Source organism: Sminthopsis crassicaudata, chromosome 3 (genome assembly GCF_048593235.1).
Source record: "Sminthopsis crassicaudata isolate SCR6 chromosome 3, ASM4859323v1, whole genome shotgun sequence".
NCBI classification, from domain to species: Eukaryota; Metazoa; Chordata; class Mammalia; order Dasyuromorphia; family Dasyuridae; genus Sminthopsis; species Sminthopsis crassicaudata.
This window is the reverse complement of record NC_133619.1, coordinates 309,596,155-309,621,454: the sequence shown is the minus strand read 5'-3', so window position 1 is coordinate 309,621,454 and position 25,300 is coordinate 309,596,155. Positions and strand designations below refer to the sequence as shown.

Below are 25,300 nucleotides of genomic sequence, written 5' to 3'. Positions count from 1 at the left end.
GGGATCATCTATATAGAGGTGATGATTTAACCCATGGGAGCTGATGCCAAGAGAGGAAGTGTAGGCAAAAAGATAACAAGTCTTAGTACAAGACCTTTGTACATACTTATTGTTAATAACATGAGTGATGATCCAGCAAAATATATATATATATATATATATATATATATTGAGGAAGAGCATTCAAACCATGAGAGAACCAACAGAGGTTGTATTAAAACTCTTAGAGGAAAACATTTTCAGATTATGTGAACAACAGTCTTTAATGCTGCAGAGAGAAATTAAAAAAGATGAAGATTGACAAAGACTGTTAAGTTTTTCGCTGGTGACACTGGAGAGTCAGTTGAATGATATGGTCAGAAATAAGAACACAAATCCAATTTTTTTTTTTTTTCCATTGGTTAGTACTAGACCATCTTTATAGTCTTCCAACTTTTTCTCCCTGAGGTTGTTGTTTCCTTATCTGGATAAGGTGTGATTAAAAAATATATCAATAAACATTTATTAGGTATTCCCCCCCCCAAAAAAAAAGCCTCTGTGCACAGCCCTGAGGGAAATAAAAACTTTACATAAGACTCAGATCCTTTCTTGAGAGAACATGCAGGCATGAATGCAAATAACTCATATAATAGATAATATTACATTAGAAGGGTGCATAGTGCTATGGGAAATCCATGCATGGAAGTTTTTTGTTTTTCTTTTTAAATCAAATCAGTGGGAATTGGGAAAAGACTTCCTGCAAGAGAGAGACATTGAATTGAACTTTGCAAGATGCATGGAATTCAACAGACAAGTGGAGAGAATAGGTATAATGAAAATTGTGTGAGGGAAAGCTATACATTAAATGACAAAGATCCCTGAAGTGAGAGTAAAAGGACATGAGTTTGAATCCTGACTTTCTTGCTGATTACTTGCATGACCATTGGCAAGTCAGTTCAATCTTTTCTTTTTATTCTATAAAATGGAAGAGCTAGACAGAATTCTGTGGTCATTACTTGGGGGAAAATAAATATGGCATGGGCATGAACTGATGAAACACAATAATTATCACTGATTTCTCAAACATGCACTCCTATTTGATTGGCACTTCAGTTACTTCCTGGTGGTTTTCAGTTAGAAGAAATAAGAGCTAATTTTCCCCCAGTCCACAAAAACTTGTGTTTCCAAAGTATATTGTAATTCTTCAGGTATACTTGTGGTGGGTTTTGTTATATATTTATGTGAAAGTAGAATATGAATATAATTTAAGTATTGTCAGTCACTCTTGTTTTGAATTCCTACTCTGCTTTATGAGTTTGTAATTTCATCGATGCCTCTAAAGGCAATTCAGATTGCAAGAAATATTGATAATTTTTGTTTATTCTTATTTTTTAAATAATGTAATGTTCATTTGGAGGAAGGCAGTGTGATGAAATGGGAAAAACACTAACTTTAAAGCCAAAAGACCTGGGTTTAAATGCTGACTCTGTCATTTTATTTTATAAATTTATGCAAAAATTACAATTGCTCTCGGCCATGCTTTAATTACTTAAAAAGGAACACAATAGATAACCACTAAGTTTCTTCCTGCTCTTAGGCTATGATCTCCCAGTTTTGTACAGAAGATACAGAATTTAGAATGAAGCATAATAAAAAATCAAAATTGCCCCAGGAAGGATCAAGACCCACATGTTTTTAGTGGGTCAAGTCAGTTCCAACTTAATGTTGGCAACATTCAGTGGCCTAGGTATTGCAAAAGGCCCTAGAATTGGGAAAGAAATAAGAAAGAAAAGGAAGGAAGGAAGGAAGGAAGGAAGGAAGGAAGGAAGGAAGGAAGGAAGGAAGGAAGGAAGGAAGGAAGGAAGGAAGGAAGGAAGGAAGGAAGGAAGGAAGGAAGGAAGGAAGGAAGGAAGGAAGGAAGGAAGGAAGGAAGGAAGGAAGGAAGGAAGGAAGGAAGGAAGGAAGGAAGGAAGGAAGGAAGGAAGGAAGGAAGGAAGGAAGGAAGGAAGGAAGGAAGGAAGGAAGGAAGGAAGGAAGGAAGGAAGGAAGGAAGGAAGGAAGGAAGGAAGGAAGGAAGGAAGAAAGAAGAGGTAAGGAAGGAAAGCTTATTAGGTGTCTGTCATGTTGAAGAGGGAACCCCAAAACTGAAAATCCTTAAAGGAGAAAACCTCTTTCAACTCTGCCTTGGTGAGGGGACTCCACTCCAAGCACAAACAGTTTCATCTTTCTTATCTGGGTGGTGTTGGCTCAGTCCCAAAACCCATTGAATTCAATTCAAATTCTACCCCTAGCTGAAACCCAGCAAGGAGCTAACCTGGAACTCCACCCATGAGTCCCCTTCAGCTTGTAGCCAAAGTCCCCTATTATAAAAGAACCAAACTAAAACCCTCTCTTTGCAGAGATTCCAAACATGGCAGCCTTATGCTTGGCATGCCAAAGGTCTCTGAACCACTGGAATACTGTTTCCCGTGCCTTCCTCTCTTTATCTTCACCTGTTTCCTTAACTAGACTTTAACCTTACTTCCCCATAATAAACCTCTTTCCTTTATGGATAACTGTGCCGCCAGAAAAGGAATCCTCAGAACTCCCTACCCTTGTGCCCCCATTAGACCTTATTTAACTTCCTGACCACCAGAAACCATAATTTCGTTTGGGTACCCCAAATCTAAACCTCATCAATGTGTCAATCATTGTGCTGCTTATCTCATTTGATCCACACAATATTGCTGAATATTATTATGATTCTCCCCATTTTATAGTGGAGAAACTGAATCAGACAGAGGTTGTTACTTGCCCAAGGTCACAGAATTAGTAAATATCTGATCCCTAAATTAAATTCATGTATTCCTGAATGTGGGAGAATACTCTATTTTAACTAGTTGCCTCTAGGATTTCCTTAAATGTATTGGAAGATATGGGAATCCAGAATATTTGTGAAGACATGATTGAAGTATATGATCTTAGGAGTTTAAAGACTCAAATTTAGTTTGTAGCATACTAATTAGTCAAGTAGGTAAATTAGGAAGGTATTACAACAAAATTCTATATATGTTCAGGCTTCTTAGTTATGAATCTGGAACTCAGTCTTTGATATGAATTGGAAAAAAGGAACTGAGTTATTCTTTTGACTTCTCAATTTGAATCTATTGAATATTCTTATTTTGGCTTTCTCTTAAAAAGAGACAATGAAAAAAATATCTTTGTCTCTCTAACTTAAAGCTAAACAAATTCAAATCTAAAATATATGAATATTTTCCTTTCTCTTTCCTCCCCTTGCTCTCTTGTCTCATTTCAAACAAAAAAGAGACAAAATTTTTTGTTACTAATCAAGCTAGTAAATCTATAACTGACTTTCCAAAAAATGTAGAATCTTCCAAAGTCTTAATAAATCTGATATAACTATGATTCTTTTGTATATTATAATATGACATTTTATAAACAAGGATAAAATTAAATAATTTGTCCATGGTCAAACTGGTAATAAGTGCTTTGAGGCCAGATTTGAACTCAGCTCTTCCTGTGTCCAAGACAGGTTCTATGTCCATTATATACTATTAGTTACTTTTTTAGGTTTTGTTTAGTTTTAGGTTTTTTTGTTTGAAATGTAGTCATTCACTCTAAACAATGAATTCTGTTGACTTCACTGGGGTATCTTATTTCAAAATTATTAAAAAATGTTACATGTAAATTATCACTGAATATGAATTTCACAACCAGTTAATAGTAGTGGATAATTTTATTACCATAGTAGTATAATTATTAGTATGAATAGCAACGGATTTTGTAAAAACCAACTTGCATTAGTGTCTGTAAGGCAGTATTTGGTTTTTTATCTTTTTCTTGAAAATTTAATTGCACCATATAAAGAATCTGGGAAAAAAATAATAAGCTACAGACAATGAATTTCATTGACGCAACAAGTAAAGCCTATTTTCTCTTTCCTAAACTAGTACGCCCTCCATAAAATTACTGTTTTAAATCCACTTCCAGCTATTGTAATGCTTCAAATTGAATTAGTGCTTCAGAGAATAGTACATAATAACTTCTGTGAAAACAATGAATTGTACTCAGTATAAGGCCTGGTTCCAATTATATGTACAAAGCTGCAAGGGGCCTGCTGGTCTTGGAGTTAAGTGATCCTAGTGCATCATAAGGATTTCTTGGAACTCTGACCCAAGAATTTTCATAGTTGGACCTTGTATTATATTAATAATCGGTTTCACAAATTATTTCCAGTCCATTATTTAGAATGTGAGGAATTTGGTATAATTATGTGAATTTGATTCAGTAAATGGTCCTTTCTAAACTAGCAGTTAATTTTTGGTGGAATTAGAAATCACAAGAGCTGACTGACTAGTCCTAGCAGAAAACTTAGAATCTTCATATTTATTTTCTCAGCTATAAAAGGAAGGTGTTGAATTTGATGATGACTGACTAGGATCTCAAAGGTCCTGTCCATTCTTAGCACTCTATTGATTCTCATCGAATATTTTTATAATGAGTATCTTGCTCATAGCTAGATTTCCAATCTGCAAAGACTGATGTATCAGCAAGGGAAAATAAAGAGTTCTGAACACAGAAGGACAAGCAGATGTCAGCAGCCTTCATTAATCCTTAGTACCACTAGATAGCCAAGTTATTCCCTGTGTGCCATTGACAGGTTAAAGGAAACCTAAAAAAGAATCCATGGAGGGAAAGGAGAATCAGAGAAATAAGGGAAAATGAATACATGAGAAAGAATAGAAATGAAAGGTATATTTGGCTATGCCCAAGTACTGTAAAATCCCATTTTTTTCTGAAAGATTTTGGTCAACATCATTCTAATTAAAAAATGCTTTTTCCAGAAAAATTGAAGTAGAGAACTTTCCTTGATAATTTTATTGATAACAAATACCATTCTCTTTTAATACATGCAGTGTGAACCAAGCCATATTTCTCTCTTTCTTTCTCTATTAATGATTTAAGATGCCCTAAAAAATCATTGAAACTATACCAAAGGGTTTATAAATATCACTTAAATTTAATTTAACCAGTTTAGTTCAGAAAATTAACATTTGATTAAAATGTTAAATAAAAATGAGGTCTTTATTATGTCCTTAAAAGTGTCTCAAGGGACATTTAGTGATTCTGATTTCTTTGGAGCAACAACCATGCTGAACATTCACTTCTGTTTTGTTTTGTTTTTTCCTTCAACTCCTCAATCTTTTTTTTTTAATGTTTGTTTTGAAGAAATATTTGATTAGGATAGTGGCTGAGAATCTGACAGTTGTTAAAATGATGAGCTTAGTGTATTACGATCCTTGTTTCAAATTATAATAATCAATTGTGCATAGACAATTGTTCTGCAAAAATAGGACGCAGTTAGCCACTGACTAAAACTTTTTTCAAGTCCTTTAAAAGACACCTAGCTTAAAGAAAGTCAATAAAGTACTCTTAAAAGCTTTGGTTTACCTTAACAGTATGTGGCCTCCCTCTATCACAGGATTTTACCTTCTTTATGATAAATGATTTTTCTACTCCAAGAATTCCCTCACCCTTCTTCATGGAAACTTCTCTTTATGATAAATACAAAGACTCCTTTTACATTAGAATTATGACTATCATAATATCTATCCTTTTATTCCCTTTTTCAAGTAAGAATTATCAGTAGTCTTCATACATTAATTTCACTAATCTCAAGAAATTTTCTAAGCATCTCAGTTATAGAACTGTTGCCAGTCTGCATTTAGTAAAAAGTACTTAAAAATGTAAAGTAAATTTCACTGTGCTTCAATTACTTTGTTTTGTTTTGTTTCTGACATTAATTTGCACAGAACACGATTTGACAATTCAGCATGCAGTGAGATGTTTGAAGCCTGTGTCTGATAATGTTTTCTGAGGAGAGATATTAGTGCTTCTGTTTAACTGATAGAACTTTTAAATCAGAAGTTGAAAAATAAATATGTATGATGCTTAAATAAGAATTTAAATACACACAAGTTCTCACTATACCATATGTTTCAGATTTTAAAAACAAACTATGTTGATGCAAAAATTGAGTCTTTTATAAACATTGAAAAGCTAGAATTAAATTGTTAGCTGGTGGCCCCAATTATCTTATTAGAGAAGAATTCACTAATTACCATGCTTCACATGACTTTAATAAAAAATGCTGTATGCTACTATATCTCAAAGAGATAAAAGAAAAAGGAAAAAAGACCCATTTGCAGAAAAATATTAAAACCATTCTTTTTGTGGTGGCAAAGAATTTAAAATTGAGAAGATGTCCATCAATTGGGGAATGAACAAGTTGCAGTATATGATTGTGATGGAATACTACTGTGTTTTTAAGAAATGACCAAGGGCATAGTTTCAGAAAAAACCTGGAAAGACTTGCATGAGTTGCTACAGTGCAAAATAAACAAAACCAGAACATTATACAAGAAAACAGCATGATTGTAAGGATAATTCCTAAAATAGATTTTAATGTAAAATCAACAAATAAAAAGTCTTATAATTTGAAACATTTGCCTAATCTTCACTAGAGAGCACAAATTGTTTTTCCTTATTTAATATATTGTCTTTAAAGAATTACATAAATTTTGCTGAATATTTTCCTGCTCTCTTTTTGTACTTCTTTAGTATGAAAAAAAAAGGAAAGGAGAAAGGAGAAAAAAACTTTGCAATAAAAAAAAAAATATTGATAGAAAAGAATTTCAGACAATTTAAGATTTTTAAATATTTTGTGATATGTTGTATACACAGATACATATATGCATACACACTTCTCTGTATCTATGCATATATATGTATATATGTCTGTGTGTATAATTTCTTTCTCTACACTTATGTAATCTGGATCTCAAGTAGCAATATGTTCTTTAAATAAAAAATGCCTTTGATGGACAGTGTCAGTACCCTCATTAAGCATGAACCAAAAGGAACTGTGTTAACTGATAGACAAAATAGTTTTTGTCACCAAGATCAATTTTTTTTTTAGGTACTCAAAACTCAGGCACTTCATTCTGTTTTTCTTTCGCAGTGCAATGAAAGACAGAATTCTCCAGTGACATCACCTGGATCTTCTCCTCTTGCACAAAGACGAAAGCCACTTCCAGATCCTCTTCAGATACCACATCTTAGTCTTCCACCAGTACCTCCCCGCCTGGATCTCATTCAGAAAGGTGTAGTTCGTTCTCCCTGTGGCAGCCCAACTGGTTCACCAAAGGTAAATAAGTTTTCATTAAAATACCCATCTATAACATAATTATTATTTTATGATAATAAGTTTTAATTTTAAAAACTCTTATTCAGTATCCTGTCCTCTATTTTGTTGGATAAACAGAATCTGATTTCTAATACTATTTTGAATTTTGATAAGCATTGAAGTTAAATTTTCTTCAGAAGGGAAGTCCCTTTGATTTACAAAAATAAATGTCAGAGCAACTGAAGTTATTCTGTAAAATTAATTTAAATGGTCATTATATGCATTAAAATAAATTACATGCTATTATCCAATGATATTTTAAACTCATTTTCATTATGTCACGACAGGAAAATTGTGGTGACATATTTGCATAAAGGCTTAAAATATAACAGATTTTGTGTGTCAAGGTGACTTACATTATATGTAGCTTTTATATATGATTGAATTAACCAAAAGAATTATGTATATCAAATATACAAGCAATGATAATTATACTGATTTTATATTAAATTCATGTCATTTAATGAAACCCACAAAGTAGATTATATATATTGTGAAATTTTTTTCTTAAATTTAGTGATAATCTTATAAGTTTTTATGTCATTAAGTCATTAGTGATTTTTAGCCGGATGCATACACATATTAGTTTTTTTTTTTTTTTAACTCTAGTGTTTTCTTATATTTAAAAACATGTTATCTTCTTCTAGATCAGATCAACTTCATAAAATTAAAGATCACTTGCAGGCATGTGGGCTCATTTAGCAGAATAATCATGTTTCCTCAAAGAGAATCAGACTAATTTTCTTTTTGGAAATGCACATAGAATTATTCTATGTTCTGTGAAAAGTATGCTTTAAAGTGTGTATAATTCCATCAGACTTTCAAGTTCTTGATCATTCAGTGATGAGACAAAAGAACCAAAGCACAGGTGCCTTACTATAGAACCATATTATAATCATTAAAATAAAAATTTTTGAATTCTAACATTCCTAAAAGATTATATGCTACATAGATTTTGCAATGACAAAAGAACCTCCAATGCACTAAGAGCACACTTTTTAAAAATATTGTTTTCAAGTGTTTCAAACGAAGTATTTCTTCATAATCTGCTAAATTACAGAACTATGCAAATAAATGATTTTTTATTAGGTTATTTTAGTGTTAATCATTCAAAACCATTGCTTAGGACATTTTTATTTATCCTTTTTTGAATTTTTAAAACCATGAGCATTAAATTCAAATACTGAATTTTACTGCTATCACCAAAACTGCTATAATGAAATATAGCGTTAGGTTTCTCTCATTTAGCTTCCAATGTTGTTGAATTTATGATTAAGGGAATATGTTGACAGATGGCATAAAAATATAATATGTTCTACTTTGATCTTATTAAGTAGCTCACAAAAATAATAGGCTTTTTAACCAGAAAAAGGCAAGGAAATGAAATTTAATAAAATAAATGTTTAAAAACTTTTAACATAATACAGCCCTATTTTTTTCTCCCCCATGTGTACGCAGTCTTCTCCATGCATGGTGAGAAAGCAAGATAAACCCCTGCCAGCACCTCCACCTCCCTTAAGAGATCCTCCACCACCTCCACCTGAAAGACCACCTCCCATCCCGCCTGACAACAGACTAAGTAGACATTTCCATCATCTGGAAGGTGTACCTTCCAGAGACCAACCCATGCCCCTTGAAGCCTGGTGTCCCAGGGATGTGTTGGGGACAAATCCATTGCTAGGATGTCGAATATTGGGGGATGGCTCACCCAAACCTGGAATTACTGCAAGTTCAAACATAAACGGAAGGCACAGTAGGATAGGCTCTGATCAAGTACTTATGAGAAAACACAGACGCCATGATTTGCCTTTGGAAGGAGCCAAGGTAAGACATACAAAGCAAAGGCTATATAATTTACATGCAAACTCAGCTGGTTGTGAGGTGGTATGAAAGATTGTCTAAGGCTTGTCCTAGAGTATAGATCTTTCCTCTGTAATTTTAATTATCGTGCCCTAAATAACCAAAAGCTCATTAAAACTTATGCTTCAGAACAGTCAGAAATGAGAGAGTGTAATTCAGAAGCAAAGCACTTTTGAGGAAGAACATGACAAAAGGAAAGAGAGATTAGAATAAATGGGTTAGGGGACAGATTGGGGAATACAGTTAGCAGTGGTTATTCTGAAAAGAATTTTGTAGCAGGTTTTTCTAATGTCTCATTTTTTCAAACATCTAGGGAACTGAGTCAAATTTATAAAATAAAAAAAAGCCATTTCCCAATTGATAAATGATTTTTAAAAATGAACAGTTTTCAAATGGAGTAATCTAGCTATGAAAAAGTATGCTTCATATTGTACTGTGTACAAAATACCAGCAGTATTAAAAGGTGATAAAGCGGTGAATGACTTTACTATTCTCAACAACACAAAGATCCAAGACAACTCTGAAGGATTTCATTTGAAAAATCCTATCTAAAATCAGAGAAATGCTTATTAAAACCGTTCTGAGGTACTAACTCATATTTGCTAGATTGCCTAATAGGTCAGAAAAGAAACTGACAGATATTGGAGGAAATATAAGACATTAATGCATTAGTGGTGGACTTGTGAACTGATTCAGTCATTTTGTAGAGCAATTTGGAACTATGCCCAAAGGGCTATAAAATCATTCATGCTCTTTAGTTTAACAATACTATTACTAGACATGTATCCCAAAAGAGATTTAAAAAAGAAAGAAAAAAGAACCTATGATTACAAAAGCATTTATAACAGCTCTTTTCTGGGGTCAAAGAATTAGAAATTGAGGGGATGCTCATCAAATGGGAAATGGCTGAATAAATTGTGGTATGTGATTATAATGGAATACTATTGCTCACTAAAAGGTAAGGAGTGCGTTCTCAGAAAAACCTGGAAAGACTTTGTGAGCTCATGAAAAATTAAGTGTACTGTGTACAAAACAACAGCAGTATTATATATGATCAGATCAGCTGTGAGTGACTTTGCTATTCCCAGCATACAATGATCCAAGACAACTCAAGGACTTATGATTGAAAATGCTATCTATAGTGACAGAAAGAACGCATACTTTTTTTTATTTTATTTTTCTTGAGGGTTTTTTTTGGGGGGGAGTGGATCTATGCTTTCTTTCATAACATAATTTATTGAAATGTTTTGCATGATTTCACATGTGCCTTCTCAATGGGGGTAGGGCATTAGGAAGGGAGAAAATCTAGAACTCAAAGTTTTAAAAACAAATGTTAAAAATTGTTTTATATGTAACTTGGGGGAAATGAAATATTAAATAATGAAAAAGATTTTTTAAAAGCAGTCAGAAGAGAGATTCTAAATCAGTGATCCTCAAACTTTTAAAATAGGGGGCCAGTTCACTGTCTCTCAGACTGTTGGAGGGCCGGACTATAGTAAAAACAAAAACTCACACTCTGTCTCTACCCCTCAGCCCATTTGTCATAACCCGGTGGGCCACATCTGGCCTGCGGGCCGTAGTTTGAGAACCCCTGTTCTAAACCGTGACTTCATTTGACTATGAAGCTACTATGTGAATGGCTATCATACAGAATATTAAATAAAAACCTAAACTGAAATACAGGCTTAAAAATTAACTTTTCCTGTGTGGCAAAACTTAGATTGCCTGAAAAATGCACTTTGAAAAAAACTTGCCTATATAATGAGTTATGACTGAGATGATATTATTACTCTTAAATTCTAAGGTAGTACTGTAACAATCAAGGAAACAATAGGGGAAACAGTGAATTTGGCCTTAGCCCAAAGTTGGTTGCAGAATTGTGAAGTTATGTATATCCACTTTTGCTTCTTTATTTATTCATTAAATCTTATTGTCACTGTTTGTTTCTCAGAGATTAATCTATGGAAAGTTTGCTAGTCATGATTAAATGTAGTTTTCCTTTATTGCTTCAAAATGACAAAAAATATTCTAACTGAATGAATGACAGTAGAGAAAAAAAATCCTCATGAGGAGAGAATGACAGAAAGACACAGAGAAAAAATACAGTACCCATATAATCCAAATGGAAGTAGAAGGGGTAGAATAAATTAAAAAAAACGAAACAGGAATATGAATTTAAGAGTTCCTAAAATGGAAGGGTTTGAAAGAATGATCATTTCTATAGTACTTCCTATGTCCCAGGTTATTATGCCAAGCAAATTTCAAATAAGATTTCATTTGATGAGGTGCTGCTATTATCCACATTTTACAGCTGAGGAAACAGAAGTGAATTGCACTGAGTCACACAACTAGTAAATGTCTGAGACCAGATTTAAACTCTGATCTCCTTGCCTCCAAGCCCATCTCTGTATTCTCTGTGCTACTTAGATGTGCCTGGGGAAAAAAAAAATGGACTAGAAGAAAGAGCTTAGGAAAACATTTTTTTTTTGTTCCCTAGAAAAAATTGAAGAACATATAAATAACATTTAATATAAAATACCCAAATAACCCAAAAGAGTGAATAGATAACCTTAATCTCAGAATGAGAATTTAAGTTAGACTTGGAATGGAAGTCTTGGAGCTGCCAGGGTTAGTTACTCCCTAAATACCCTAATTTACAAATTTCTTAATCTACTCCTTCTCCATGGCCTACTCCTGTACTCCACTTCAACTACTTGAAATAAGATAGCCAATGATTATAATGAGACTTGCCTATTTCAGTAATTATGAGCTTTACCTGATAATAATTTCTCATTTCATCTTTACCTATATCTTATGATCTCTAGCCCTTTGTGTTTTTGCTTCTATTTCCTTCAAGTCTTAAGGTTTTTAGAAAATTTGTCACCTCTATTTTGGCTATACTCTCCTTCCTTGATTTCAGTGAGAGAATTACACTTTAGAAATCAAGAAATGCTACTAAGTAGGACTTCATTTGATTTTTAGGCTTAAGAAAGTAATAGAGAAAAATACAGATTGAATTTAAAAGTATGCCATATTTGGTTATTCTCAGCAATTAAGTGATTCAAAACAATGTTAATAAATTTTGGATGGAAAATATCATTGACATCCAGAGAGAGAACTATGGAGACAATGTAGATCAATACAATCTATTTTCAATTTGTTTTTCTTTTCTTGTTTTTTTCTTGTTATTTTTTCCTTTTTTTCTGCTTTTTTCTCTCCCAGCATGACTCAGAAATATTTAAAAAATGAATATACATGTGTAACCTAAAAAAAAAATTGTAAGTATTAAAGTGTCATGTAATTATTTCAAAAAATAACTACAACAATAACAACAAAAAAAGTGTGATATAAATACAAGTTTCTTTTCTTCCCTGGAGAGCTAGTTTTTAAATACTTATTAGAATACCACTGACTAATCTATTCTTAAATCCTTTATTCTTCTGTGTTATCATTGATCGCAGCTTGCCAGATTTCAGCCTTGGATTATTCCCACATTCTTGCTTTTGCTCCTATACCCCATGTAGCTGAATCTGGAGAAAATCATAAAAACCTGATGATTGGGACATATACATATTTATGTTACATTATATTAATTAGGCCTTCCTTGTAACAAATCAGTTATTTTTTAATTTCCTTATCCATTTGGTATCCCACTCACCTCAGTAACTATTTTAAACCATTTCCAAAATACCTTACTGTAACTTTTTCATTCACCCTCTTAGCTAAGGACTTTTTAATATTGAAAAAATTGACAGCATTTGCTGAGAGCTTTTTTTTTTCTTCTTCTCACTTCTTAATCTGACACCACTCAGATATCTGTACCCACTACTTCTTCCATTCCTCCACTGATTTCACATGTAGAAGGGTCCTTTCTCATGGACAAAGGCTGACACTTCTACATGTTCTTCTCTTTTCCCCTATAGATTAATCCCACTTATCACCCCAATGCTTTCTAATTAATCTTCACTCTCTCTATATTTTCCTTCCTACCATCAAACACACCCATGTTTCCTCCATCTTTTAAAAAATAAAACACACAAACAAAAAACAACTCATCCTTTTGTCCCTATAGCTATTGGGCTATAGCTTTCCTACCTTTCTCAACTAAACTGCTTGTGAAAGCCAGCATTCACAAAGTGAAAGGTATTTCATCTAACTCTCACTACTTTGCAACTTGATTTCCAACCTATTCTCTTAACTGAAGCTATTTCCCAAATTACTGGTGATTTCTTATTGATCAAATCTAATAATTGCTATTTCTCAGTCTTCATCCTTGCCTTCTCTGTACTTTTTGATAATGCCAATCACCTTTTTCTTCTGATTCTTTTGGCCTCTTTGGAGTTTTGAGACACTGTCATCTTTTTATTCCTCTACTTGTATGATTTCCCAATATCCTTTTCTAGGTCTTCTTCCAGGTCAGACCCACTAATCAGGGTGGTCCCCCAAGGTTCTGCCTTTTACCTTCTTCTTTCTTCCTCCATACTGCTTCATTTAGTATTCTATCTTTGATTATTATCTCTATACTGATGATTACCATATGTATAGATACATATGTGTGTGTTTATATACATATATATGTATGTATATGTATATGTGTAAAAGTATTGAGTCATTGATCTAGAGAATCTATTCTATATAGAGTTGGATACAGATATCTGGATATCTGTATATACAAATGGGAGAGGGGTTATAAGAGGGTAATCTGTATACATTTGCATATAAATATCTTTAACTGTAATCTCTCTACTGAGCTCTAATTCTGTTTCCAACTACCTAATAGGTATTTCAAAGTAGATGTTCCACAGGCATCAAACCTGTTTAAATAGATCTTATTTTCTTCCAATCCTTCCTTCTTTCCAACTTAACTATTATTATCCTGAATACCATCATCTTTCTTTTGGCTAGGCTCTCAAGGTCTGTCACTATCAACTTCTCACTTTTCCTCACCTTATCTGTCCAATCTGTTGTCAAATCATGTTACACTTTCATATCCCCATCTCTTCTGACATTGTGCGTCAGATACCTGTGTGACAAATTCTCATTACTCTTCATACTTAGATGATTATAATATACTATTCTAATACTAATATACTATACTATACTATTCCAAGTCTTTTTTCATTCTTTGATTATATACTAAAATTGTTTTCCTAAAATATTGGCATATCCATATCAATCATATGCTCTTCTCCCTCTCCTACCACTCTTAAACTCCCAATTACCTCCCAGTTGCCATCCCTCTCTGCCTCCCTGTATTCTCTTTTCTTTGCTAGTGACTTCCTTTTGAAAAAGCTTTACCATTATACTATTTTTTTTTATTTTTACCTTTTTTTGTATTCTCCTTGCCACATTTCCTGATACATTATAGTAAGCACCTAACAAGTGCTTATTGAGTAATTTGCAAGTGAATTCTATCAAAGATGTGAATAAGTAAAATCTATACTAAAAAAAAAAAAAAAAAAAAAAACTTTTCCAGAAACAAAAAAGGTAACCACAATATTCCTTCTGTGTGACAATAATGATTTTAATACCCAAATCTTAGTGCTGAGGTGGAACTTTTAAGTCATTATCACCAGTGAATATTGGTGCAATAGTAATAAAAGACTATCTAAAAACCCACAATAATTAATTATTAGAATTGTTTGTTAAGATTAAGTTAGATTCATATTAGGGATCCAAGGATAGTTCTACACTAAGAAAATATTGGGTTTTTGTTTGTTTGTTTGTTTTGTTTTTCTGTGTTTTTTGTTTTTGTTTTGCCAGATTTCTTATTTCATTGATCTAGTGAATTCTCACAAAGAAATAGATATATCAATGCAGATCAGCAACTGCTCTGCTGTTTATAGTCATAAAGAATTGTCTTAAGAAACTCAGAAGTAAAGTAACTTGCCAGGATTTCGTAGCCAATATATTTCAGAAGCACAGGCACATCTTCCTAATGCCAGAGTCACTTTCTTATCAGCTACACTACTCTATTAATTGTTGCTAATGAGAAAATTCATTAATAATAGGAATCAAAACAAAAAAACCATAAGTTTGGTGTAATCTTTTAAAATTTATGTTGAACTAAAATCATTGATAAGAATTTTTTTCATAGGGAAAATTGATCTAAATTTGTAAAATAACACTTTTTTTCATAAAGGGAAATTTTTGCAGCTTTCCCATTAAAATCAAGATTAAAGCTAGGATGCTCCTTCATCATTATTGTAAGAATTTGGATAGGATCTTAGAAGCCATCCAAGCTAATCCTGTTATTTCATAGTTGAGAAAAGCAAGGCACGTAAAGGTTAAACAAATTGCCCAGTTACACAACTAATCAGTGTCTGGTACCGAAGTTGAACCCAGTTCTGCCTACCTTTGTCCAGTGTCCCATCCACTGTAGCATCTTGCCTCTCATTCTAATTATCAGAAATGTTACTATAGCAACCAGTCAAGATAAAAAAAATTGAGGAAATAAGAATTGGTTAAGGGACAAAAAATAAATTGTTTTAGAAAAGCTGTAGAAAGAGAGCATGCTATGTTTTCAAGAAGACCACAACCATCTCTGCTGGCCATGTAATCTTAAGGAATTTTTTGATTTAACATTTCAATTTCACTTCAGGAAACTACCCTTAAAGTATAGGTTGTAGAATAGTTGCTGATGTTCTTTGGTAAAAAAAAGGATGTCATCTGAATTTCCCTATCCTGATGAAATCACAGCTCAGGAAATAAGTATATCTTGTTTACTTAGAAAATCCAAAGAATCCTCTGAAAAGAAAGGTAATAAGTAATAAATTAGTAGAATATAAAATAATCCACAAGAATAATCAACATGTTTTATGGGTAAAATTCTAGAAAGAAATAAAACTTAAACAAATTTTAAATAAATTTGTTATCTGGATATGCCAGAACAAAGAGAAGGCATTTCTTTGTTTTCTACATGCATAATAATAATTATTATTACTTGGTTTTAGGTTTTTATAGAAAAATAAAGTATAAGTTAAATAACTGGAAAATATTCAGCATATATGACTAGTTTGTACCAGTGTAGTAAAGGTAGTATTGCTGGCTAAATTAAGTTCTATGTTCAAGTTTAAACATCAATGAATATTTTATAAAATTGTTTATAACAGTACCAAAATTCACACGAAGAAACAGAAATTAACAGCATCAAGAAAAATAATGAAGAATTTGGAAAAAGAGAAAATGCTATTATAGAGCTAAAATTATAGCTCAGCCATCATCAAAAAAAAAGTCACATTTTAAAAAGAATAGAAAACTAGTTCACTGAAATTAATTACCTGAACATGATTTATATAGAGTTCTGATATTTTTTTTAAATCCAAGAACAAAACTTATAGAGGGTAAACATTGGAAAGTCAATTCAGACTATGATCTTTCTCAAATTACACTAAATACTAAGTAACTACAATTTACTTTTAAAAAAAAATACTTCATAATAATAAAAGGGAATAGATTTTATCATATATATATATATATATATATATATATATATATATATATATATATATATTGTTAAAATGAAAGTAACAATCTATTTCTTTTCAAAACTACCAATGCAAATTTTTTTTAAAGTTCAGAATTACTGAACAAAAAGTTTTAAAAATGAAAAACAAAAAAAAAACAAAAAAAAAAACAACTCCTGGAATATCATTTTACTTCAAATCTGTAAAGATAGTTCTTAGTTAAAAAAAAAAAAAGATAGATAGATAGATAAGGCTAAGGGAGAAGTACACTAATTCAATATTGGGGGAACCAGTGAGGCCTCAAGTTTATTTATCCTATTTGTTTCTTACAACAGTACTGCCATTTGCCTAATATATCTGTGGGGGCATAAGCAAGAGAAAAAGAGAAAGAAAATGAGGAACTTGGGGAAGGAAGGAATTAGAGGGAGGGAATAAAGGAGAAAATAAAGTGAGAAAGGAAAACTCATGGTAGAACTATTGGTAATGACAGCTAGTTAAGGAACTGTTAGTTCGAGAATCAAGAATTGCTTAATTAAATATTATATGTGAATGCAGAGCAGTGTTTTGGGGCCATAAACACTGAGGAATATCAAGAATTTTTTTTAAACGTATGAAATGATATAAAGCCAAAGAAGGCAGATTCAAGTATGTATATGCCAAATTGTTGTTTCAATTATTTTGCACTTGTGGCTGATTCTTTGTGACCCCATTTAGGGTTTTCTTGGCAAAGATACTGGGATTATTTGCTATTTTCTTCTCCAGTTCATTTTATAGATGAGGAAACTGAGGCAAATTGGGTTAGTGACTTGCCCAAAATTGAACGGCTAGTATCTCAGGCCAGATGTGAATTCAGAAAGTTGTATCTTGCTACTCTATCCATTATACCGCCTAGCTGAATACAACATGTTATAAATGAAGATATTTGATTTTCAGTTACTTTTTTTAGTCATATCCACTTCTTGGTGTGACTCCTTTTGGGGGTTTTCTTGGCAGAGATATTGGAGTGGTTTGCCATTTCCTTTTCCAGCTCATTTTACAGATGAAGAAACTGAGGCAAATTGAGGGTCAGCGACTCACTAGAGTCACACAAGCCAGTAAGTATCTGAGGCCCGATTTGAACTCATGAATGTGAGTCTTCCTGATTACAGACCCAGGATTTTATATTGCCACATAGCTGTCCCTAAATGAAGACATTATCCAGCAACAAAATTATGCCAACCTTTCTACTACCTTGATTAAACCTCTCTTCTTTTAAGGGATAATAAATATAGTGGACAATTTCATATCCTGCTAGGTTTTTTTGTGTGTTTGTTTTTATTAATGCCCTGTGGGGAAGAGTTCTTTAAGAATTTGTTAGCATGTTTATATTTATATAAAAGGAGTTTAAATTGCCACAAACATGCCCACCAAATTGGATCTCTCTCCCTTCTCCCCATGTTCTGGCTCCACACTTGGATTTTATAGTGAGTATGCATTTTGCAAAACAAGTGGATATACACTGGATTAAATTTAGACTATAAGAAAGCCTTATGTATCTCCAAGTCCTATGGAAAACTATGTACACTAACAAGGAGCTAGAACTTCTCTGAGAAAAAAATGAAACAAAATGAAATGGGACCTGTGTAAATATATATATATATATATATGATAAAACACACACTCAGTGGGAGCAATATGCCAAGGAGCCACAATATAGCACCATTTGTAATCGCATAAAGAGCAACCTGGGCTGACCCTTTACCAGAATCTACAGAAGTGTAGAGGGAAGGGTAGGCTTTCTAACATCGTTACAATCTTTCCTTCAGAAAGGTAAGAAAAGATCCTTGACTCTTTGTTTACTCAAGTAGGAGAATCTTTCTTTATTGAAAATTGTTCTTTTTGGTCTTTTTTGCTGCCAGGAAAGAATTGTAAGTCCCTTCTGAACTAAGCAAAAACGAACCAAATAAATTCTTGCAGTCTCCTGAGTTGAAGGTGTGTGAGTCAGGCATAGATTATAAGATACCCTAGAAAACTTTGTCTATTTTTTCATGCCACTGGGAAGACACCTTGAAACAGAGGCTATGCTTATAAAAATTAATATTATTCCTTTTCACTAAATTCTCTCATTTACTCAGGAAATTCTCTAGTTCTTGGATCATAAGTCTGATCTTATATCTGATTCATTGTTTTTCTTGCTAATTTTAAAGTTCTTTGAGGTTTTGTTTTTTGTTTATTTCTTTTTTTTTTCTTTGCTAGCTTACATGAAAAAAAAAAATGTTTGCTTCTGAAATAGTTCTCACTATTATTGGAAGCCTGAAAAGTTTTTTCCCCTATTCCTTCTATGTCAACCTATGTCAACAGCTTTATTCCTCAGTATACCTGATGACTTAAGCCTATTTTCATTTATGGATTATATTCACTTGAGATTTTATGTTTTAAGGGATTACTTGATGTTGCTTGTAGTGAAAATTACTTTTCATTATTTCTCTGCAACTGTTCTAAGATTTTGACATGAAAGTGCATTTGAAATTTCTGCTACATATTTTGGTGCTTTAGCATGTTTTCTTTGGGGAGTTATTTGGAAGTTAGTGTTTCAGTGAAGTATTTCAAATATTTCTGTATAAAGGGACAGCCTGTCAGAAAATAAATATGAGTATGGAGATTTTTCTTTTCATTTTTCTTTTCATTCATTGGTATGAATCTAGAGCTTTGAATTATTTTTGTATTTTGATTTTGTTTTTTTGATTTTTTGTTCTTCTAGGGGAAAAACATTCCTATGAAATATATTCTTTATTTCAGGGGGGGATATAAAGGGCTGAAACTCTGAAAAAGGTATACTTGAATCAGACAATTGAGTACTTAAGGCTAATTACCTATTCCCTATGAGACAATTACTCTATTAGCATATGTTTGGATAAATGGCTCTTCTCACTGTTAAAGCTAGGTCAACATTTGGTGTAAAGATAGTTTTAGGCAAGGATTAGAGGGAAGAAGGACAGAGACCAGAGACTGTCTTTGAGGCAGGATGAGGATTGGAGAAGTTAGTGACTTTGGACTCCAGAATCAAGGATACCTCATTGGTGAGCCTGTGGCAGTTTGTCTGCTTCTTTCACTTCTCCCCCTAAAAACCAAGGACTTTTACTTATCCTGACTCTGGCTGATCCTGAGGCCTCCAGGGAGCTACCTTAACAAGGTAGAGGGGTGTGTGTGTAGGGGGGGTGACAAAGAGAAGGAGGGAAGGAGAGAGAGAGAAGAGAGTATATGTGTAGTTCTCTAGAAGGACAGACTATATTAGCCTGATTTTTTTAGACAGAAATCACAAAAGTTGCTCATAAATTTTCAGGGTACAACTAAACTTAATTTAGAGGAGCAACTTTGTAAGTGTCTGAAAAAAAAGAAGCACTTTAGTCTCCTGAGGAATATAAAGAAGTATCCATTTACAGCATCCCAATACAGAAAAAACAGGTTGTTAACAATTCCTTTTCCTAAACTTGTCTTAAAGAGGCAACTAAAATGATTTTAGATTTAATGAAATATACAGAGAAACATGAAGTTCAGGATGATGCAACATTAACAATAAAAACCAGAAAAAAGTAACATTATCCTATTGAAAATATTTGCCATAGACATTTTCTTAAATACATCCAGCAGCTATTAAATCAGCTTTTTTTTCCCATTTATTTATTGCAGCAGACATGTTAAACTTGGACTTTTCATGTTCTGAAAAGCACTAGGCATGGTGACTTTTAGCTTTTATTTATTAGAAACTAATAAATTTCTTAGTTTTGGATTCTTAGTGATGGCAGTTAATATGTTGTAATAGATGAACATTTTTACATTTTTGAACTTTTATATTATTAAATAACTAGAATGAAGGGGAGAAATGTCCATTTATCAAATTCATTTAAAAAATATCAAATTGAAAAGTGAGGACACTGTCTATCAAATATATTTATTTAATATTTTGTGCTAATGTGTGAGAAGGCAGAGATCTGGGCTTAGAATCTGTTTCCATGATTTAATGTTTTTGTGACCTTGAGCAAGTCAATTAATCTCCAGAAGTATAAATTTTCTCACATATAAAATAAAAGCATTAGACTAAATAACCTTTGAGGTCTGTTCCAGGGATAATCTGATAATCTTCTTACTGTTAAGACACTATTTTAATTGTTACAAAATATAGAAAAGGGATTAAAAAAGAGTCTTTGCCTTCAAAGTGCATTAGTATTGCCAAGAAGATGAGGTATCAGCTACATAAATTTATAACTGGAAATACAGATTGTTATGTCATGACTGAATTTATGGTAGAAATAGTAAATTATTTGGGACGCGCTCCTAAAAAAAACAAAATGTGATTTCACCGATGTGGAAAATTTTAATACTAAGAAAAGTTTATCTACAAGTGCAGATTGGCAGCTGATAAGTTTAGAATAATTCTGATATTAAGAGATTGACCTGTGCCACCGAGAAGTTAGAAGTTAGTTTCTTGACTAAGGATACACATATTGGAGGTCAGTGATAAACCAGGCCATCCACTTAGAAACAATTGGTGGATGTTATGCTATACAGTTAAGAATAAGGCATTCACCTTTGAAAGATAAGTATTCTCTCTGTATCCATGAAGAAGTTCCCAACTTATTTCTCAAAGTGATTTAGCTACAATAAGAATTAACTTTCATATGAATTGTTTCTGTGAAGAATTAGAGTAATTTCTAAATGGATGCAGAGAAAGATTTGCTGTTATACAGCCTATTCCCTGTTTACTTAATGTAAAAGATAATAGCATTTTTAATACCACAGTGGGTAAGGATCTTGAAATGCTGTTTCAGACAGAATCTCAGCATACTTATATATATTTCACTTATACATAAGTTTTTGTAAGTATACATACATAATGAAAAGCATGTTGAAGTGATTTCTTTAACTAGAGACTTTCTGACATGGATCATTCTATAAATTACAACTAAGGGATTTGAAGCTTTTAATATCATATAATATATGAGTCTTTTCCCCCCTGTATGATAAAGACATTGCATTTTAATGTTGTATGATAAAGATTTAATACAGTTTCAGATAAGGGAGAGAAATAATTATATCATATATATTAACTAGTTTTCTAGGTAATGAATACACCTTTCCCCCAAATGTTTATATATAAAATATACCCCTCCCCATATACACACATCATTTTTGCTTCTGTTAAACAAGAAACAATGATCTAGGGACTTAATTTAAAAAATTATAATACATACTTATAAATAAATACATGCACAGTTTTAAAAAGTGTGGTCTATGAATTGGTCTAATTCCAGACTTCAATTTGGAATAATATCCCCAAAATTAGTGCTTTCATCCATTCAATTCACTGCCAGGCATATATTCCTAAAGTGATTAAAGAGAGGGTTAAAAAGACCAATATGTTCAGAAATATTTTAATATCTTTTTTTGGTTAAAAGAACTGGTACCTACTGATGTATCTTGCACTTCTAGAATTGCTCAACAAATTATTTTATATGAATGTAATGAACTATTATTTTACCATAAGAAGTAAAAAACTGGCTGCAGTCAGAAAAATATGAGAAAATTTATATTCATTACTAGAAAATGAAATGAGTAGAACTCAGAAAACAATATTGAAAAAGCAATATTTAAACTTAAGTTTGAAGGACAAGAAATGATTATTGTTGTGTTTCCAGAGGATCTAGTGATAAAGCAGTGCTACTCATCTTTGAAAGTGGGATGATGGACATGAGAATGCAGAATGTTTCTCCTATAGCTAATGTAGGGATTTGTTTTGGTAATTTGTTACAAGGATTCTTTTTTATTTTGAGTGGGATGGAGGTATAGTAGAGGGAGATAGGGACAGAAATAGTGATGCATTTATGTATTTTAACATACAAATGAGAACAGAAGGAAATTCAAATGGAAGCAAAAAGGACAGCCTTGAAGCTAACATGTTGAATTTATTATATTCTGTTTTTTTTAAACAAGCTTTATGCATTAAAGATGCAGTTTTCTTTTTATGTAGAGATGTTCATGTTTGTTGGTATTCAGAATAATTAAAAAACAAAATTATTCAGAAAAACTGATACCTTCCTACTACTTCTTTTATTTCGTATTGCTTTATTGTCAAGTTAAATGTGATCATAAATAATTGCTTGTGTTTTGATTGCTTAGTAAATATAAAGAGAGAGAGAGAGAACATACTTTGAACATTTTTTCCCTTCTTGAATAGTCTTTCTTCCAGGTTTTCATGACTGCTCTTTCTTGGTTCTAACCTCCTTGTCTAACTGTTGCTTCTGGATTATCTTCAGTATGCTGGATTGTAACTTTATATGCCCCCCAAAGTATTGCCCTGAACGCTCTTCTTTCTTTCTGTTGATTCTCACTTTGTGACCTTAGCTTCCATGAGTTCAATTACCATCTCTATATAAATTAATTCAATATCTATATATCCAGGTTGAATCCTTCATGAGCTTTAGTCTGATATCATGAAGTAAGAACGTGACATTTCAAGCTGAGTGATCCATAAATATCTCAAACTCTGCTTAACTCATTAATATTCCCCCAAACCTACCTATTTTTGAACTTCCCAGTTTCTTTCAAGAAAATCACCATCCTTGAAATCTTCCAGGTTTATACACACTATGTTATTATGTATTCCTTCCTTTCCCTCACTCCATGTGTCCAGTTAGTGAATCTTGTTTCCACATCTTTTGCCTCTGCCCCCTTCTAAATATGTACACTATATAATTGAATCCCTGATCACATCTCTACTAAACTATTGCAGACATCTCCTACTTTATTTCCAACCTTTAAATCTCTCCCTACTGAAATTCATCTTCCGTAGAACAGCCAAAGTGATTTTTCTTTTGTGCAGGTGTGACCATGTCACTTTTCTATTTAGTAAACTACATTTGCTCTAATTAAAATTATTAATTATTAATCATTAAAATGATTAAAATATTCAATTATTTTGTTGTCTTTCAAAGTCCTTCCCAAACTGGCCAACCTACTTATCAAACCTTATTCTATATAATTATCTGTTTTGAACTCCTTGTGTCTGGCCAAACTAATCTTGCTATTATTTATACATGGCACTGCATTACTCATTTCTGGATCTTTGCATTGACCACCCCCACATCTGCAATACATTTACTCCTCCTTTTTACCCCATACAATCCCCTGTATTTAGTCTGTAGATAGTTTCTGTATAACACCATGCATACATGTTGTAATCCATAATAAACTGCAATAAGTTCTGTGAAAACGAGAACTGTTGTTTCTTCTCCTTTGTATCTTTAGTACCTCATACAGTACCTACTACATTCTATGTGGTTAAACAATGCTTAATAACTGATTGTATGTATGTATAAATATATTCATATTTAGATAGAATGATTTAGGTAGGGGAAAAAAATCATGCTAGTCCATTTTTTTCTTAGCATATTCCTTACAGAGAACTAACTTTCTTACTAACTTTCCTTTCAATTTAAGTTTGTGCTTAGAAAAACTTTATCTTAATTTGAATTTTAGCAAGTATACTATGTAAACAAATCCAGAGGAAGACCTTTTATACTTATTTAAATGTGATATTTGTTAATCAAGATGACAAACTATTGGTTTTGAAAGAAGCGCAACATCCACCTATTTGTTAAAAACAACTGAGATGGAATAGAATTGCTCAATAATTTAAAAAAAAATAATGACAGATGGTTTCAAAGAAATATGAGATGGTGATTTATATGAACTAATAGAGAGTGAAATGAACAGAAACAGAAAACAATTTATACACTAAAAAAAGAAAAACAACTTTGAAAGACTTTAAGACTTAATTTGGTTGATACTATGACCAATCACAGTGTCAGAAGACTAATAATTAAACATACTATCTACCTCCTGAGAGGATAATGGATCCAAGGTATAGAATGAGTTGCTTTTTTGGACATGGCTAATATTGATTTTTTTTTTTTGCTTGATAATGCCTATTTGTTACAAGGATTGTATTTTTTTTTAATTGGGAGAGGGTTGGAGAGGGAAAGGAGAATTACCAAAAAAATTACCAAAAAGAAGAAGGAGAAGGAGAAGAAAGAGGAGGAAGGAGGGAGAGGAGAAAGAGAAGAAAAAAGGAGAAGAAAGAAGAAAAGAAAAGAAGGAGAAAAATATTTTTAAGCACAAAAAAGAGAATAGAAACAAGAAAGTTTCATAAGGAAACAGGCAAGTTTTGAAAGTTAAATTCTGAATGTATTATATACTTGCTCTAAAAAGGCAAGATGAACATATTAGGAATTAGTGGTTTCATATAAAAGAAGAAAATTATCAAATTTATAGTTTACAAATCTTGTCCTTCATTAATCAGGGGATTTACTTTCTTTCTTGCTAATAATACTTAATTTATTCTTAACAATAAATAAGAATACTTGAACTAGATTTGACTGTCTCCTTTTTTTGTTTCAGTGGAATTTTGTAAAAACCACATTAAAAAATAAAGTATAAATATGAAATATTGAATTTCATCTTTGTCACTAATGAGCATGATTTGGATTTATTTTTTTTTCAAAACACCTCCAGAAAGTAGACTATTTAAAGTAACCAATTGTTCTATTTTTCAGGTCTTTTCTAATGGTCACCTGGGAAGTGAAGAATATGATGTCCCTCCCCGGCTTTCCCCTCCTCTTCCAACTACATCCTTCCTTTCTAATCTAAAGTAAGTTGCATTGAGATTTGGAAATCACTTGTTAAAAATGGAAACCATTATTAGTTGCCTTTC

At 32.3% G+C, this 25,300-nt stretch overlaps 1 protein-coding gene across 8 annotated transcripts in view; it reads left to right on the top strand.

The window, feature by feature from the left end:
- The window catches only part of CBLB (Cbl proto-oncogene B), a 209,626-nt gene that overhangs the window by 128,948 nt on the left and 55,378 nt on the right, over window positions 1-25,300 (top strand). For all 8 annotated transcript variants that reach the window (XM_074301094.1, XM_074301093.1, XM_074301091.1 and 5 more), the window contains exons 11-13: window positions 7,001-7,186; window positions 8,684-9,049; window positions 25,143-25,237. In XM_074301094.1, the coding sequence (XP_074157195.1) occupies window positions 7,001-7,186; window positions 8,684-9,049; window positions 25,143-25,237 (647 nt within the window). The remainder of the gene's footprint in view (window positions 1-7,000; window positions 7,187-8,683; window positions 9,050-25,142; window positions 25,238-25,300) is intronic.